The 19,052-nt window shown below is 49.2% G+C and overlaps 1 protein-coding gene across 1 annotated transcript; it reads left to right on the plus strand.

Annotated features, from left to right (window-relative positions):
* Window positions 1-357: 357 nt before the first annotated feature.
* Window positions 358-17,809, plus strand: olfml2ba (olfactomedin-like 2Ba). Its single transcript, XM_064936139.1, has 8 exons — window positions 358-830; window positions 2,198-2,461; window positions 3,528-3,635; window positions 5,246-5,413; window positions 12,354-12,618; window positions 13,281-14,261; window positions 16,230-16,406; window positions 16,623-17,809. Exons 1-8 carry the CDS (start codon window positions 630-632, stop codon window positions 17,237-17,239), a joined length of 2,781 nt encoding a protein of 926 aa, XP_064792211.1. The 5' UTR covers window positions 358-629; the 3' UTR covers window positions 17,240-17,809.
* Window positions 17,810-19,052: the final 1,243 nt, after the last annotated feature.

The raw sequence follows: 19,052 nt of genomic DNA on the forward strand, positions 1-19,052 counted from the left end.
GCTCGTTCTCCAGAAATAGAGAAATGGCTAAATGACGGGTGCAAAGTAATGTTCTTGGTCTGCCTTGCGACTTACCACCAGAGGGCACCAAAGACCATATCGCATGGCTGTAGCTTGGTTCATTCTCTTCTGTCTAAGGAAAGTTGCTTCATAAAACTATTTTAAAGATAAACTACTCAAAAAATGTATGTGGCGGACATTATCATGATTCAACCATTTTTAAATGGACACTCGTATTCATTCTAATATTGCCAACATGGCCGTCATTTTATGTATCCACTGTGTGTGCCACTTGGCATTTCCCCTTTGCAGCAGTTAAACTCCTCCTTGCCCCTGGTTCTTTCAGGTCCTCTCCTTTCTCTCGTCCGTCCTAGGACTCCAGCGCACTGAGCCCAGTCCCTCTCATCCTCCGCAGTCACTCCCAGCGGCTGCACTTACACACACACACAGAGGACCATAAAACACTTGCTTTTCACTTACCAAGCAGGAAAAGGCGATTTGCTGATGAAATAGAAAGATGCAATTCGTCTGGGATCAAATGAAAATACAATCTCAAATTTAAAGTGAAAGGCAGTTTCTTTTAAAATATTTTTTATGCCGATTTTTCCTTCTTCTGGGCCTTAGCCTACATGATGAGTGAAAGGGCTTTCCTGTGCGTAATTTGGTGCGTGTTTTTGGCGTTATGTTCAACTGCCCCAAAGGAGTGCGCAGGCACGGCCATACCTGCGGACACTAATCCTGGGATTAACCCCGAACATAAAGAGGACCTTGGAGATGAGAATGACACGCTACAGGAAGAGATGGACACGCATCATAACATTCTGACTCAGGTAGGTCCATGGTGACATCGCCTAGCCTATAATCAACTGGAAGAGTTGTTCATGTCAACAGATCTATTTGCATTAGTCAATATTGATTCAGTATTTTAAAATGGATAATATATGGTGGCACTGAACGCATGCCTATACTGAATGCATGCCTATAGTGAAAACAAGCCTATACTGAATGCATGCCTATAGTGAAAACAAGCCTATACTGAATGCATGCCTATAGTGAAAACAAGCCTATACTGAATGCATGCCTATAGTGAAAGCATGCCAATACTGAACGCATGCCTATAGTGAAAACAAGCCTATACTGAATGCATGCCTATAGTGAAAACAAGCCTATACTGAATGCATGCCTATAGTGGAAACAAGCCTATACTGAATGCATGCCTGTAGTGAAAGCATGCCAATACTGAACGCATGCCTATAATGAAAACATGCCAATACTGAACGCATGCCTATAGTGAAAACAAGCCTATACTGAATACATGCCTATAGTGGAAACAAGCCTATACTGAATGCATGCCTGTAGTGAAAACATGCCAATACTGAACGCATGCCTATAGTGGAAACAAGCCTATACTGAATGCATGCCTGTAGTGAAAGCATGCCAATACTGAACGCATGCCTATAATGAAAACATGCCAATACTGAACGCATGCCTATAGTGAAAACAAGCCTATACTGAATGCATGCCTATAGTGGAAACAAGCCTATACTGAATGCATGCCTGTAGTGAAAACATGCCAATACTGAACGCATGCCTATAGTGAAAACATGCCAATACTGAACGCATGCCTATAGTGAAAACAAGCCTATACTGAATGCATGCCTATAGTGGAAACAAGCCTATACTGAATGCATGCCTGTAGTGAAAACATGCCAATACTGAACGCATGCCTGTAGTGAAAACATGCCTATAATGAAAACATGCCAATACTGAACGCATGCCTGTAGTGAAAACAAGCCTATACTGAATGCATGCCTGTAGTGAAAACAAGCCTATACTGAATGCATGCCTATAGTGAAAGCATGCCTATACTGAAAACATGCCAATACTGAACGCATGCCTGTAGTGAAAACATGCCTATAATGAAAACATGCCAATACTGAACGCATGCCTGTAGTGAAAACAAGCCTATAGTGAATGCATGCCTGTAGTGAAAACAAGCCTATACTGAATGCATGCCTGTAGTGAAAACAAGCCTATACTGAATGCATGCCTATAGTGAAAACAAGCCTATACTGAATGCATGCCTGTAGTGAAAGCATTCCTATACTGAAGATGTGGTCAAGATGCATTTGTATCAAGTAAAATGTGTTCTGATTTATACGTGGTGGAAAATGCGTCCGTCCTCTTCTCTTTGTAGCTGCTGGGTGATTATGACAAAGTGAAAGCCCTCTCGGAAGGCTCTGACTGTCGCTGTAAATGTGTTGTCAGACCCCTGAGCAGGAGCGCCTGCCGGCGGATAGAGGAGGGCAGCGGCACGGCGCAGGACCACTACACCGTAGAGACTATCACCTCGGGGCCAGAGTGCAAGTGCGCCTGCATCGCTCCTCCGTCGGCGGTCAATCCCTGCGAGGGGGACTTCAGGTTGAAGCAGCTACGGGAATCTGGGAAGGATAACATCAAGGTGATCTCGCCTGGATCCACTCCATCATATTACAAACGGTGGCTGTGTCCTCCTCGGTGTCACTGCAGCTTCTGTCTTCTGACACCTTTTTTAGGATTCAATTGAGGATTTGGATGTTTCAATTTTGAATTTTATACTCATGGATGGGCTATGGAGCTTTATGGCATGCCTGTGCTGAGAGAGTAATCTCTATGGATGGGCTATGGAGTTTAATGACATGTCTGTGCTGAGAGAGTAACCTCTATGGATGGGCTGTGGGAAATAGTTTGATTGTGGCATGTCTGTGCTGAGAGAGTAACCTCTATGGATGGGCTGTGGGAAATAGTTTGATTGTGGCATGTCTGTGCTGAGAGAGTAACCTCTATGGATGGGCTGTGGGAAATAGTTTGATTGTGGCATGTCTGTGCTGAGAGAGTAACCTCTATGGATGGGCTGTGGGAAATAGTTTGATTGTGGCATGTCTGTGCTGAGAGAGTAACCTCTATGGATGGGCTGTGGGAAATAGTTTGATTGTGGCATGCCTGTGCTGAGAGAGTAACCTCTATGGATGGGCTGTGGGAAATAGTTTGATTGTGGCATGTCTGTGCTGAGAGAGTAATCTCTATGGATGGGCTGTGGGAAATAGTTTGATTGTGGCATGCCTGTGCTGAGAGAGTAACCTCTATGGATGGGCTGTGGGAAATAGTTTGATTGTGGCATGTCTGTGCTGTGAGAGTAACCTCTATGGATGGGCTGTGGGAAATAGTTTGATTGTGGCATGTCTGTGCTGTGAGAGTAACCTCTATGGATGGGCTGTGGGAAATAGTTTGATTGTGGCATGTCTGTGCTGAGAGAGTAATCTCTATGGATGGGCTGTGGGAAATAGTTTGATTGTGGCATGCCTGTGCTGTGAGAGTAACCTCTATGGATGGGCTGTGGGAAATAGTTTGATTGTGGCATGTCTGTGCTGTGAGAGTAATCTCTATGGATGGGCTGTGGGAAATAGTTTGATTGTGGCATGTCTGTGCTGTGCTCAGAATGAGAGCAACCTGTCTGATGGAAATGACCATCCATGCATCTGTTCTAGCTCTCCATGATTACTGAATTGCTGGAGGGATCCTTCTATGGCCTGGATCTCCTGAAGCTCCACTCCGTCACCACTAAGCTCCTGGACCGTGTGGAAAACATTGAAAAGGTAAGTCCTGCCGTCACCGAGGAAGACAACCCTATCTCGGCCTGTAAAGAGTAGACTATATACATCATGGGCTGACGGGCACATACAGTGAATCTGAGAAGTGGTGAGCACAGCAGCACGCCCACACACTGAATGAAAACAGAACTCCATATGAAACAGTAAGTAGACTCTGTGTATACTGTATGTTGTAGATTAGAACAACCAGACGGACCAGTTGAATGGAAGGAAGCCAATCACTTAGAATAGAATGGGTCTCCCAGGAGCCATTACTCTGCTTTATTAGGGGTTCTGATGCATGCCACAGGCAACTGGCCTTTATGGACCTGAAAGTTGTGTCCAACACACTCCTTTTAAATGATGGAAATTAGAAATGAATTATGCCTGAAGCATAACTTTTCTTGATAGAGACTCTTACTTCCCTCACTAGCTTTAAGCACCAGCTGTCAGAGCAGCTCACAGATCACTGCACATATCTCATCTGTAAATAGCCCATCCAACTACCTCATCCCCTTACTGTATTTATTTATTTTGCTCCTTTACACCCCAGTATCTCAACTTGCACATTCATATTCTGCACATCTACCATTCCAGTGTTTAATTGCTGTATTGTAAATGCTTTGCCACCATGGCCTATTTATTGCCTTACCTCCCTTATCTCACCTCATTTGCACTCACTGTATATAGACTTATTCTACTGTATTATTGACTGTATGTTTGCTTATTCCATGTGTAACTCTGTGTTGTTGTTTGTGTCGAACTGCTTTGCTTTATCTTGGTCAGGTCGCAGTTGCAAATGATAACTTGTTCTCAACTAGCCTACCTGGTTAAATAAAGGCGTTCTCAACTAGCCTACCTGGTTAAATAAAGGTGTTCTCAACTAGCCTACCTGGTTAAATAAAGGCGTTCTCAACTAGCCTACCTGGTTAAATAAAGGTGTTCTCAACTAGCCTACCTGGTTAAATAAAGGCGTTCTCAACTAGCCTACCTGGTTAAATAAAGGCGTTCTCAACTAGCCTACCTGGTTAAATAAAGGTGTTCTCAACTAGCCTACCTGGTTAAATAAAGGTGTTCTCAACTAGCCTACCTGGTTAAATAAAGGTGTTCTCTACTAGCCTACCTGGTTAAATAAAGGTGTTCTCAACTAACCTACCTGGTTAAATAAAGGTGTTCTCAACTATTCTACCTGGTTAAATAAAGGTGTTCTCAACTAGCCTACCTTGTTAAATAAAGGTGTTCTCAACTAGCCTACCTGGTTAAATAAAGGTGTTCTCAACTAGCCTACCTGGTTAAATAAAGGTGTTCTCAACTAGCCTACCTGGTTAAATAAAGGTGTTCTCTACTAGCCTACCTGGTTAAATAAAGGTGTTCTCAACTAGCCTACCTGGTTAAATAAAGGAGAAATAAAAAAAAATAGTTAGTTACAGACATTTTATGTCTTGAAACCCTTCTTTGGCCAAGGTCCCATTTCCCAGAAAACATGCTCACTTATTGTGCCTGATATTTATTTAAATGTAGCTGCTTGTGAATGAGAGACAGTCTATTATAATGCACTGACAAACATTGTCATCATTATTTTACCATAAGAAAATATCCTATATGTGTCCAACTAGAACCAAGCAGTCTCTCAGAACCACAGCCAGGATGAGGCTGGTCCAGGCCAAAAGAGGAGACCCTCTATCCAGCCACAGCAGGTGAAGGAGACACCATCCCCCTCACTCCCCCCGAGGCAGGAGAAGAAGAGACTGAGTGATGTGGCTACAGCCTATCAGAATGAAGAGGTGGGTAGGATCTGGGAGTCATCAGGTTTGGTAACACTGCAGCACCAATGACCTCGAGTGGACAACAACCCCAGGACAACCACCCCTCCTTTTCCTGTAGTCCACGATCAGCTCCTTTTTCTTGCTCATGTTGAGGGAGAGGTTGTTGTCCTGGCACCACATGGCCAGGTCTCTGACCTCCTCCCTATAGGCTGTCTCATCGTTGTCAGTGATCAGGCCTACCGCTGTTGTGTCGTCAGCAAACTTAATGATGGTGTTGGAGTCGTGCTTGGCCACGCAGTCATGGGTGAACAGGGAGTACAGGAGAGGACTAAGCACGCGCCCCTGTGTTCAGGATCAGCGTGGCAGATGTGTTGTTACTTACCCTTACCACTTTGGGGCAGTTGATCATGAAGTCCAGGATCCAGTTGCAGAGAGAGGTGTTTAGTCCCAGGGTCCTTAGCTTAGTGATGAGCTTTGTGGCCACTATGGTGTTGAACGCTGAGCTGTAGTCAATGAACAGCATTCTCACATTAGGTTCCTTCCAGTGTGGAGTGCGATTGACATTGCATCATCTGTGGATCTTTTGGGGCAGTATGCGAATTGGAGTGGGTCTAGGGTTTCCGGGATGATGGTGTTGATGTGGGCCATGGCTACCAACGTGAGTGCTACAAGGTGGTAGTCATTTAGGCAGATTACCTTCGCTTTCCTGGGTACAGGGTCTATGGATGTCTGCCTGTCTGTCGGTTTTACAGACTCGGTCAGAGAGAGGTTGAAAATGTCGGTGAAGACACCTGCCAGTTGGTCTGCTCATGCTCTGAGTACATGTCCTGGTAATCCGTCTGGCCTTGTGAATGTTGACCTGTTTCAAGGTCTTGCTCACATAAGCTATGGAGAGCTTGATCACACAGTCGTCCGGAACAGCTGGTGCTCTCATGCATGCTTCAGTGTTGCTTGCCTCGAAGCAAGCATAAAAGGCATTTCACTCGTCATGGCTGGTTTTCCCTTTGTAGTCCGTAATAGTTTGAATGCCCTGTCATATCCGATGAGCGTCAGAGCCGGTGTAGTAGGATTCAATCTTAGCCCTGTATTGACGTTTTGCCTGTTTGATGGTTCATCTGAGGGCATAGTGGGATTTATTATAATCGTCCGGATTAGTGTCCCGCTCCTTGAAATGTATACTCTTTGAAGAGGTAGGGTTTAGGTGCATTTGTGAGATGGGCAGAGTCCCAGCTTCATGGGGAAGCTGGTTCCACCATTGGGGTGCCAGGACAGAGAAGAGCCTGGACTGGGCTGAGCGGGAGCTGCCCACCCGTAGGGGTGGCAGGACCAAGAGACCTGAGGTGGCAGAACGGAGTGCTCGGGGTGTAGGGTTTGAGCATAGCCTGAAGGTAGGGAGGGGCAGTTCCTCTTGCTGTTCTGTAGGCAAGCACCATAGTGGATGCAAGCTCCGACTGGAAGCCAGTAGAGAGTGCGGAGGAGTGGGATGGGAGAACTTGGGAAGGTTGAAAACTATGTGGGCTGCAGCGTTCAGGATAAGTCGCAGGGATTTGATGGCACAAGTGGGGAGCCCAGCCAACAGAGAGTTGCAGTGGTACGGACGGAAGATGACAAGTGCCTGGATTAGGACCTGTGTCACTTCCTGTGTGAAGTAGGGTCGTACTCTCTGGATGTTGTAGAGCATGAACCTGCAGGAGCGAATCACTGCTTTGATATTTGCAGAGAACGACAGGGTTTAGTCCAGGGTCACGCCAAGGTTCTTTGCACTCTGGGAGGGTGACACTATTGAGTTATCAATCGTGATGGAGAGGTCTTTGAGCGGGCAGGCATTCCCCGGGAGGAGGAGCAGCTCTGTCTTGTCGAGGTTGAGCTTGAGGTGGTGGGCCAACATCCAAGCTGAGATATCTGCCAGGCACGCAGAGATGCATGTCGCCACCTGGGTGTCAGAAGGATAAAATGGTTGAGTGCCATCCACATAGTAATACTAGGTGTAACCATGTGAGGAGATGATGGAGACGAGTGACTTGGTGTACAGAGAGAAAAAGAGAGGGCCAAGAACCGAGCCCTGGGAGACACCAGTAGTGAGTGTATGTAGTGCAGACACATCCTCTCTACGTCACCTGGTAGGAGCGGCCTGCAAGGTAGGTTGCAATCTAAGAGTGTGTAGAGCCTGAGACGCCCAGCTCTGAGAGGGTGGAGAGGAGGATCTGATAGAGCCTGAGACGCCCAGCTCTGAGAGGGTGGAGAGGAGGATCTGATGGTTCCCGGTGTCGAAGGCAGCAGATAGATCTAGGAGGATAAGAACAGAGGAGAGAGAGTCAGCTTTGGCAGAGAGCCTCCGTAACACAGAGAAGGGCAGTCTTGACACAGAGAAGGGCAGTCTTGACACAGAAAAGGGCAGTCTTGACAGAGAGAAGGGCAGTCTTGACACAGAGAAGGGCAGTCTTGACACAGAGAAGGGCAGTCTTGACACAGAGAAGGGCAGTCTTGACACAGAGAAGGGCAGTCTTGACACAGAGAAGAGCAGTCTTGGTTGAGTGACCCATCTTGTAGCCTGGCTGGTTAGGGTCAAGAAGATCGTTCTGGGAGAGATAACGAGAGAGTTGATCAGAGACAGAACGCTCAAGTGTTTTGGAAAGAAAAGAAAGAAGGGATACAGGTCTGTAGTTTTTGACATCAGATGAGTCGAGTGTTAGTTTCTTGAGGAGGGAAATGACTCGGGCCATTTTGAAGTCAGATGGGACGCAGCCAGTGATCAGGGATGAGTTGATGAGGATGGAACACAGCCAGTGGTCAGGGATGAGTTGATGAGGATGGAACACAGCCAGTGGTCAGGGATGAGTTGATGAGGATGGAACACAGCCAGTGGTCAGGGATGAGTTGATGAGGATGGAACACAGCCAGTGGTCAGGGTTGAGTTGATGAGGATGGAACACAGCCAGTGGTCTGGGATGAGTTGATGAGGATGGAACACAGCCAGTGGTCTGGGATGAGTTGATGAGGATGGAACACAGCCAGTGGTCAGGGATGAGTTGATGAGGATGGAACACAGCCAGTGGTCTGGGATGAGTTGATGAGGATGGAACACAGCCAGTGGTCAGGGATGAGTTGATGAGGATGGAACACAGCCAGTGTTCAGGGATGAGTTGATGAGGATGGAACACAGCCAGTGGTCAGGGATGAGTTGATGAGGATGGAACACAGCCAGTGGTCAGGGATGAGTTGATGAGGATGGAACACAGCCAGTGGTCAGGGATGAGTTGATGAGGATGGAACACAGCCAGTGTTCAGGGATGAGTTGATGAGGATGGAACACAGCCAGTGGTCAGGGATGAGTTGATGAGGATGGAACACAGCCAGTGGTCAGGGATGAGTTGATGAGGATGGAACACAGCCAGTGGTCAGGGATGAGTTGATGAGGATGGAACACAGTCAGTGGTCAGGGATGAGTTGATGAGGATGGAACACAGCCGGTGGTCAGGGATGAGTTGATGAGGATGGAACACAGCCGGTGGTCAGGGATGAGTTGATGAGGATGGAACACAGCCAGTGGTCAGGGATGAGTTGATGAGGATGGAACACAGCCAGTGGTCAGGGATGAGTTGATGAGGATGGAACACAGCCAGTGGTCAGGGATGAGTTGATGAGGATGGAACACAGCCGGTGGTCAGGGATGAGTTGATGAGGATGGAACACAGCCAGTGGTCAGGGATGAGTTGATGAGGATGGAACACAGCCGGTGGTCAGGGATGAGTTGATGAGGGAAGTGAGGAATGGGATAAGGTCTCCAGAGATGGTCTGGAGAAGGGAGGATGGGATGGGGATCGAGTGGGCAGGTTGTTGGGTGGCCAGATCTCACTAGTCACAGGATGTCATCTGGAGAGAGAGAGAGGAGAAAGAAGTGGTGTAGGGCGTAGGGTAGTTCTGTGTGAGTGGGACCAGTGGACTCAACAGGCTGAGTGAATGAGGAGCGGATGTCGTCAACTTTCTTTTCAAAGTGGTTGACAAAGTCTCCCGAAGAGAGAGAGGGAGGAGGGAGGGGGTGGAGGAGGGAGGAGGGAGGGGGAGGGGTGGAGGTGGGAGGGGGAGGGAGGGGAGAGGGTGGAGGAGGTGGAGGAGGGAGGGGGAGGGAGGGGGTGGAGGAGGGAGGGGGAGGGAGGGGGTGGAGGGAGGAGGTGGAGGAGGGAGGGGGAGGGGGGGAGGGAGGGAGGGGGAGGGGGGAGGGGAGGGAGGGGGGGAGGAGGGAGGAAGGAGGGGGTGGAGGAGGGAGGGGGTGGAGGAGGGAGGGGGTGGAGGAGGGAGGGGGAGACGAGAGATGGGTAGGGGCTGAGAGGGTAGGGTTGGAGGAGAGATGGGTAGGTGCTGAGTGGGTAGGAGGAGAGATGGGTAGGGTAGGAGGAGAGATGGGTAGGGTAGGAGGAGAGATGGGTAGGGTTGGAGGAGAGCTGGGTAGGGTTGGAGGAGAGATGGGTAGGGTTGGAGGAGAGATGGGTAGGGTAGGAGGAGAGATGGGTAGGGTAGGAGGAGAGATGGGTAGGGTTGGAGGAGAGATGGGTAGGGTTGGAGGAGAGATGGGTAGGGTTGGAGGAGAGATGGGTAGGGTTGGAGGAGAGATGGGTAGGGTAGGAGGAGAGATGGGTAGGGTAGGAGGAGAGATGGGTAGGGGCTGAGTGGGTAGGAGGAGAGATGGGTAGGGTAGGAGGAGAGATGGGTAGGGTAGGAGGAGAGATGGGTAGGGGCTGAGTGGGTAGGAGGAGAGATGGGAGAGAAAAGGAAACAAAATAGTGATCATAGACCTGGAGGGCGGCTGCAGTGAGATTAGTAGGAGAACAGCCTCTAGTAAAGATGTCAAGCGAATTGCCTGCTTTGTCAGTGGGAGGGGACTGTGAAAGTGGGAGGGGATTGTGAAAGGGTGAGGTCAAAAGAGGCAAGGAAGGGAACGAGAGAGTTTGAAAGAAATTAATCGAAGACAGACATCGGGAGGTTGAAGTTGCCAAGTACGAAGAGCGGTGAGCCATCGTCAGGAAATGAGCTCATTCAAGGTATCAAGCTCATTGAGGAACTCTTCAAAGGGACCTGGTAGATGATAGATTACAACAATGTCATGCTTGAGTGGACAAGTGACAGTGACAGCATGGAATTCAAATGAGGAGCTGGACAGGTGAGAAAAATTAAAATGTCCAGTTAGGAGAAATGAGTAGGGCTGTGCTACCGCCGTGACGACCAGATGCTCTCGGACCATGAGAGAAAACGTAGTCAGATGTAGAGAGAGCAGCTGGAGTAGCAGTGTTCTCTGAGGTGATCCATGTCTCCGTCAGGGACATAAAGTCAAAGGGCTGAATGGCAGGCTGAGAGGAACTCTTGACCGCAGATGGGCTGTTCCAAACGTTGCCAGAGACCAGGAACTCCACATCGGTTGTGCTCTCGGGGTTAAACTCAATTAGAAGAGGTGCAGCGTCTGTAAAGCCCACAGGAAGAGGAGAGAACAGGTATAGAAAACACACTTAATAACTAGGTAAGATACTCAAGTGAGAGACTGGAGCCTTCCTCTAGGTCCTTCCTCGAACGACTCCGCAGAACAACGCGACAGTCTTACTTTTGCAGATGACACCGTCACTTCTAGCTCCCGCTGAAAAACCAGGGGAGACTGAAGTACTAACACTATTTGCCAGTTGCCTAGCAGAGGTGAAGAGCACACCTCCTTGTACTAATTACTGATTGCCTAGGAGAGGAGAAACCACTCCCCCTCCAATACAGGCACCGATTACCAAAATGACAAGAGTCCCACGTTAACCTGCCCCTTAATCCTGGTTGATGTGTCAACAATCATCTGCAAGTTATAAGCAGTCAGTAGTTCCCACACCAAGAAGGCTGCTGGGAAGACAGGAAACAGTTCACACACCAAGAAGGCTGCTGGGAAGACAGGAAACAGTTCACACACCAAGAAGGCTGCTGGGAAGACAGGAAACAGTTCACACACCAAGTAGGCTGCTGGGAAGACAGGAAACAGTTCATACACCAAGTAGGCTGCTGGGAAGACAGGAAACAGGTCCCACACCAAGTAGGCTGCTGGGAAGACAGGACAGGAAACAGATCCCACACCAAGAAGGCTGCTGGGAAGACAGGAAACAGTTCCCACACCAAGTAGACTGCAAATAATGATGTTGATATTAGCCATGTCACGTTGTTCCTTCAAAAATACACCTTTCTCCCGAATAAACTCAGAGACTTTAATATAACGGCACATCATTTCAGATAATAAACACAGTCATTTGTGGCTTGGCAGGTCCAGTGGATTATTCATCTGGTATAGGAGTGGATGTGGATATTACAGAGGCATTACAGAGGCATCCAGCCAGGTTAGTGGATGTGGATATTACAGAAGCATCCAGCCAGGTTAGTGGATGTGGATATTACAGAGGCATCTAAAGATATAGGGCACTACTTTTGATTAGAGTAGTGAGCTCTATTAGAACAGTGGGTTAACTGCCTTGTTCAGGTGCAGAACGACAGATGTTTACCTTTTCAGCTCGGAGATTCGATCTTGCAACCTTTCGGTTACTAGTCCAACGCTCTGACCACTAGGCTACCCTGCCGCCCCAAAAGTAGTGCTCTATATCAGGAATAGGGTGCCGTTTGGGATGCAACCAGGGAAACGGTCCAGCAGGGATGGGCGGACCTGGACCCTACAATCAAATTATTCAGTATATTGATATGTTGTCTCAAGAGTGTGTTCAGTTCCTTTCAAATGTTTCTTGTTTTCACTTGTCAAAACATACTCTGACAATAATGGCACAACTTGAGGGGAATGAGAATAAGAAAACATATACAGGACAGAACGCAATTTGTAATGTCTGTCTTCTGCCAGGTATTGTGTAATCATTGTGCTTGTTTATCAGCATACTCCTGACAGATTATTTGTCAAACTGATAAGAATGGGTTTGTTTCATCTACTTGACAGGAGAGGCACAAGGAGAGATTTGACGGAGGCCATGAGTCCCCCAGACCTTTAATTAAGACGGATGCTTCAGAACCTGGACCCAGCCCCACCCCTCAGGTGACTGCCCAGGTGATCCCAGAGGTGACCCCTCATGATGGGGCCAGCCAAGAGAGCCAGAGGGGGTCCCAGGGGGTGAAGACTGGCCCCAAAGGGATGGTGATCAGGGGGATGACCTTCTACAAATTTGACCAAATGGTGGCTGATGACGGGGAGCCAGGGGAGAATTGTGAGTTCTGACTTTTGAGATCTCAGATCTTATTGACCTCCTCAGACGGACAACATATCTATCTCTGTCTTTTCCACAAACTGCTATTTAGAATGGCTGGTCCCTGGCTAATGGCTGGTCCCTGGCTAATGGCTGGTCCCTGGCTAATGGCTGGTCCCTGGCTAATGGCTGGTCCCTGGCTAATGGCTGGTCACTGGCTATGCTGAAACAGCAGCTGTAAAGTCCCACGCAGCCAGGGCCATTTCCACAGAGCCTCAGTCCCAAGCAGCCAGGGTCATTTCCACAGAGCCTCAGTCCCAAGCAGCCAGGGTCATTTCCACAGAGCCTCAGTCCCAAGCAGTCAGGGCAATTTCCACAGAGCCTCAGTCCCAAGCAGCCAGGGTCATGTCCACAGAGCCTCAGTCCCAAGCAGTCAGGGCCATTTCCACAGAGCCTCAGTCCCAAGCAGCCAGGGTCATTTCCACAGAGCCTCAGTCCCAAGCAGCCAGAGTCATTTGTCTCTTTTAATACTGCTTTTGTATTTCTTGCAAGAGCTGGAATTACTCGTCTTGGTGTCAGTCAGAAGTACCCGCCTTACAGGCCTTCATCTCTCCTGTTTAACATTAAACTGACAATTTTGTCCCGATGTGTAAACTATTGTTTGTGTTATTTTCTCTGACCAGTCTTTGAGTATGATACATTCAGTGGCGACGGCCCAGTCAACCACCTGATCGAGGAGCAGCTTATTCAGCATAGAGCCCCTCAAAGAGCCAAAGGGAAGGAGGGACCAAGAGCTGCTCGGCCAAAGAGCAGAGCCCTAGTGGGAGGGGCCAGGCAGACCAGCCAATCAACACATCCCATCCAAATGCAACCCGACACTGTAGCAACAGTGACTTCTAAGACGACTGCATCGCCTATAGGACAAACAGCAGAGGGCCAGACAGTCACCGCCACCAGGAACGCTGATATTAACTCAGCCATGGCTGAGACCACTGGCCAGACCACTGGTCAGACCACCACTAGAGGAAATGAGAGGCCCATCCCCATGATGGTCAAACCAGCCAGCATCCCTCAGACCACAGAGGGACCAGTCACTACAACAACCACTCCGGTATCCAAGGAGACCATGAGGCGGACGACAGTCAGACCGACTGACACACCTGTCATGGCCTTGGAAAGCACTGGTTTGGAATCACTCACGGCCTTGGAAGTGAAAAACAAAAGACTATCAGAGACCATTGCAAGCACTAGTACAGTCGACAAGCTCAACACTCAAAGACTAACAATAACTACAGAGGCTTCGACCATCAACACAAAGACCACTACAGTTGGTACGACAACTGCTGCCATGACAATAACTCCTAAAACGCCCACAACAACGGTCTTGCTAGCGACTACCGCATCGCCAATGGAAAGCTCTAGGCTGACTTTGTCTCCCACAACACAGAGGCAGACCACCCCCTCCTCCACTAGACCACCAGCCACCACCACCCCCTCTACTACCGCCACCACCACCTCTACTACCGCCACCACCACCTCTACTACCACCACCATCGGCCAGCCTCAGCCTGCCAGACGCAGGTACAGCATCAGTTGGGAGGAGGAGAAGGGGACCCCTGAGGACCCAAAGGAACCAGGGCAACAAACATCCACCAGGAAGCTTGGTAGGTTCTTCTTGTCAGTCCCTCGGGATGGCTTTTCGTTTGACATTAAAATACTACTAGGGTAGGTTAATGCCATTCATTAAGGATTTATGATTATTTAGTTTAATCAGGTGCATCAGTACAGGGTTAGAAACCAAAACGTGGACTGTCTGGGTAGCGGTTCCCCAGGAGAGGGCTGTGATTGGACTGTCTGGGTAGCAGTCCCCCAGAAGAGGGCTGTGATTGGACTGTCTGGGTAGCAGTCCCCCAGAAGAGGGTTGTGATTGGACTGGCTGGGTAGCAGTCCCCCAGAAGAGGGTTGTGATTGGACTGTCTGGGTAGCAGTCCCCCAGAAGAGGGTTGTGATTGGACTGTCTGGGTAGCAGTCCCCCAGGAGAGGGCTGTGATTGGACTGTCTGGGTAGCAGTCCCCCAGGAGAGGGCTGTGATTGGACTGGCTGGGTAGTGTTCCTCAGAAGAGGGTTGTGATTGGACTGTCTGGGTAGCAGTCCCCCAGGAGAGGGCTGTGATTGGACTGTCTGGGTAGCAGTCCCCCAGGAGAGGGTTGTGATTGGACTGTCTGGGTAGCAGTCCCCCAGGAGAGGGTTGTGATTGGACTGGCTGGGTAGTGGTTCCCCAGGAGAGGGCTGTGATTGGACTGTCTGGGTAGCAGTCCCCCAGAAGAGGGTTGTGATTGGACTGGCTGGATAGTGTTCCTCAGGAGAGGGTTGTGATTGGACTGGCTGGGTAGCGGTTCCCCAGGAGAGGGTTGTGATTGGACTGGCTGGGTAGCGGTTCCCCAGGAGAGGGCTGTGATTGGACTGTCTGGGTAGCGGTTCGCCAGGAGAGGGCTGTGATTGGACTGTCTGGGTAGCGGTTCGCCAGGAGAGGGCTGTGATTGGACTGTCTGGGTAGCGGTCCCCCAGGAGAGGGCTGTGATTGGACTGTCTGGGTAGCAGTCCCCCAGGAGAGGGTTGTGATTGGACTGTCTGGGTAGCAGTCCCCCAGAAGAGGGTTGTGAATGGACTGGCTGGGTAGCAGTCCCCCAGAAGAGGGTTGTGATTGGACTGTCTGGGTAGCAGTCCCCCAGAAGAGGGTTGTGATTGGACTGTCTGGGTAGCAGTCCCCCAGGAGAGGGCTGTGATTGGACTGTCTGGGTAGCAGTCCCCCAGGAGAGGGCTGTGATTGGACTGTCTGGGTAGCTGTCCCCCAGGAGAGGGCTGTGATTGGACTGGCTGGGTAGCAGTCCCCCAGGAGAGGGCTGTGATTGGACTGTCTGGGTAGCAGTCCCCCAGAAGAGGGTTGTGAATGGACTGGCTGGGTAGCAGTCCCCCAGGAGAGGGCTGTGATTGGACTGTCTGGGTAGCAGTCCCCCAGAAGAGGGTTGTGATTGGACTGTCTGGGTAGTGTTCCCCAGGAGAGGGTTGCGATTGGACTGTCTGGGTAGTGTTCCCCAGAAGAGGGTTGTGATTGGACTGGCTGGGTAGCGTTCCCCAGGAGAGGGTTGCGATTGGACTGTCTGGGTAGTGTTCCCCAGAAGAGGGTTGTGATTGGACTGGCTGGGTAGCGTTCCCCAGGAGAGGGTTGTGATTGGACAGGCTGGGTAGTGTTCCCCAGAAGAGGGTTGTGATTGGACTGGCTGGGTAGCGTTCCTCAGGAGAGGGTTGTGATTGGACCGTCTGGGTAGTGTTCCTCAGGAGAGGGTTGTGATTGGACTGTCTGGGTAGTGTTCCTCAGGAGAGGGTTGCGATTGGACCGTCTGGGTAGTGTTCCTCAGGAGAGGGCTGTGATTGGACTGTCTGGGTAGTGTTCCTCAGGAGAGGGTTGCGATTGGACTGTCTGGGTAGTGTTCCTCAGGAGAGGGCTGTGATTGGACTGTCTGGGTAGTGTTCCTCAGGAGAGGGTTGCGATTGGACTGTCTGGGTAGTGTTCCTCAGGAGAGGGCTGTGATTGGGTACACTGCTCTAACTGACAATCTGTGTATCCACAGGAGAGTGTAAGGACACACTGTCCACCATCTCTGAGCCGGTCCTCCATAACACCTACGGCCGGAACGAGGGGGCCTGGATGAAGGATCCTCTGGCCAACAACGACAAGATCTACGTCACTAACTACTACTACGGAAACAACCTGCTGGAGTTCCGCAACATGGAGACCTTCAAATCAGGTATTTAGCAACTTTTTTATTAGTTACGAACGCAGCAAAAAAATGTCACAATCCTTCATGTTCCTTGCCTCCTCAGAGAGGAACTTGTCATTAGATTTTTATAATAGTGTTATACTGAGGCCAGATTCAGATGTTTTTTGAAATAGTTTTATTTTCAGATGATTATCTTGATTCTGACTGTGGCCACACGTTATCTTTGTTTTCTTTCCCCACAAGGCCGCTTCACCAACTCCTACAAGCTTTCCTACAACTGGATCGGAACGGGCCACGTGGTCTACGACGGAGCCTTCTACTACAACCGAGCCTTCTCCCGTGACGTCATCAAGTTCGACCTGCGTCTGCGCTACGTGGCGGCCTGGACCACGCTGCACGACGCCGTGTTCCACGAGGTCTCCACACCGTGGCAATGGCGAGGTCACTCCGACGTAGACTTCGCAGTGGACGAGAGCGGCCTGTGGGTCATCTACCCTGCACTGGACGACGAGGGCTTCCTACAGGAAGTGATCGTCCTGACGCGGCTGAACCCCTCTGACCTCAGCACCCAGAGGGAGACTACCTGGAGGACGGGCCTCAGGAGGAACCGCTATGGGAACTGCTTTATCGTGTGTGGCGTCCTGTACGCCGTCGACAGCTACAACGAGAAGGACGCCAACCTGTCGTACGCCTTCGACACGCACACCAACACCCAGATGGTTCCCAGGATGCCCTTCACCAACAACTACACCTACACCACACAGATCGACTACAACCCCAAGGAGGGAAAGTTGTACGCCTGGGATAACGGACACCAGGTCACGTACAACGTCGACTTCGCCTACGTTTACCCCTTGTAAGAGGTCGGGAAAAGGTCACTTTGTTTTTGTATAAAATAATTACCGGAAGTGAAAAGAGCAAAGAGATTCTATGAGTTGAAGTGGATTGTAGACCAGTCCTCCTGGCCACTCATGTCAGCCTTTTATAAAGCTTGCTGTTCTGTCACCGTGTTTGTTTAAACAAATTGTCAGGTCAATAAAAACAGTAGAGAAGCTACAATATGCAAAAGTGTTGCCGTAGTCTATAGAACATATGTTGTATATACTGTAATATAAACCATTGTGAGAGAAATGAATGTACTGTAGAGGAATGCAACATTGCACTCAAGACTTGGGCTATAGATGAAGACATTACTTCACCAAAACAGTTCCCAACCATGACAACAGCAGTGTGGGTTAAAATGTCACTAGATATTTTGTTTTATACTCATTTGTATACCTTCAGTGCCTCCAAAAGGGTTCACACCCCTGGACTTATTCCACATGTTGTTGTGTTACAGCCTGAATTCAACATGGATTAAATATATTTGGTTTCTTACCCATCTACACAAAATACCTGATATTGACAAAATAAAAACATGTTTTTAGAAATGTTTGTAGATTTATTGAAGATGAAATACAGAAATATCTAATTTACATAAGTACTCACACTGTTGAGTCAATACTGTCACGCTGGTATAAAGGATTTGGAGACAGGCACAGGAATACACAATAGTTTTAATTTTTTAAATACACCCCAAAAAAACACCTATACAAAAACACTGGGCTGTACCCAAACAAAAAAACGAGGGTAAACTTCATTGAATGCCATGGGACGATCGATACCCGTAATACACATATATATATACACATATATATATATACATATATACACATATATACATATACACATATACACATATACATATATACACATATACACATATACACACATATATATATATATACATATATATATACACATACATACATACATACATACATACATACATATATATATATATGCATAATAGCTGCACCAACGCATAGGTACTCACACCACCAACACATTGGTACTCACACCACCAACGCATAGGTACTCACACCACCAACGCATAGGTACTCACACCACCAACGCATTGGTACTCACACCACCAACGCCTAGGTACTCACACCACCAACGCCTAGGTACTCACACCACCAACGCCTAGGTACTCACACCACCGACGCATTGGTACTCACACCACCAACGCCTAGGTACTCACACCACCGACGCCTAGGTACTCACACCACCGACGCCTTGGTACTCACACCACCGACGCCTAGGTACTCACACCACCGACGCCTTGGTACTCACACCACCGACGCATTGGTACTCACACCACCGACGCATTGGTACTCACACCACCGACGCATTGGTACTCACACCACCGACGCATTGGTACTCACACCACCGACGCATTGGTACTCACACCACCGACGCATTGGTACTCACACCACCGACGCATTGGTACTCACACCACCGACGCATTGGTACTCACACCACCGACGCATTGGTACTCACACCACCGACGCATTGGTACTCACACCACCGACGCATTGGTACTCACACCACCGACGCATTGGTACTCACACCACCGACGCATTGGTACTCACACCACCGACGCATTGGTACTCACACCACCGACGCATAGGTACTCACACCACCGACGCATAGGTACTCACACCACCGACGCATAGGTACTCACACCACCGACGCATAGGTACTCACACCACCGACGCATTGGTACTCACACCACCGACGCATAGGTACTCACACCACCGACGCATAGGTACTCACACCACCGACGCATTG

This window comes from Oncorhynchus masou, chromosome 24 (genome assembly GCF_036934945.1).
Source record: "Oncorhynchus masou masou isolate Uvic2021 chromosome 24, UVic_Omas_1.1, whole genome shotgun sequence".
Classification (NCBI taxonomy): Eukaryota; Metazoa; Chordata; class Actinopteri; order Salmoniformes; family Salmonidae; genus Oncorhynchus; species Oncorhynchus masou.

Coding starts and splice junctions, on each gene's coding strand:
- olfml2ba (XM_064936139.1), top strand. CDS start 630: ATGATGAGTGAAAGGGCTTTCCTGTGCGTAATTTGGTGCGTGTTTTTG. Junction 831..2,197: donor ATCATAACATTCTGACTCAG/GTAGGTCCATGG, acceptor TTCTCTTTGTAG/CTGCTGGGTGATTATGACAA. Junction 14,262..16,229: donor AACATCCACCAGGAAGCTTG/GTAGGTTCTTCT, acceptor GTGTATCCACAG/GAGAGTGTAAGGACACACTG.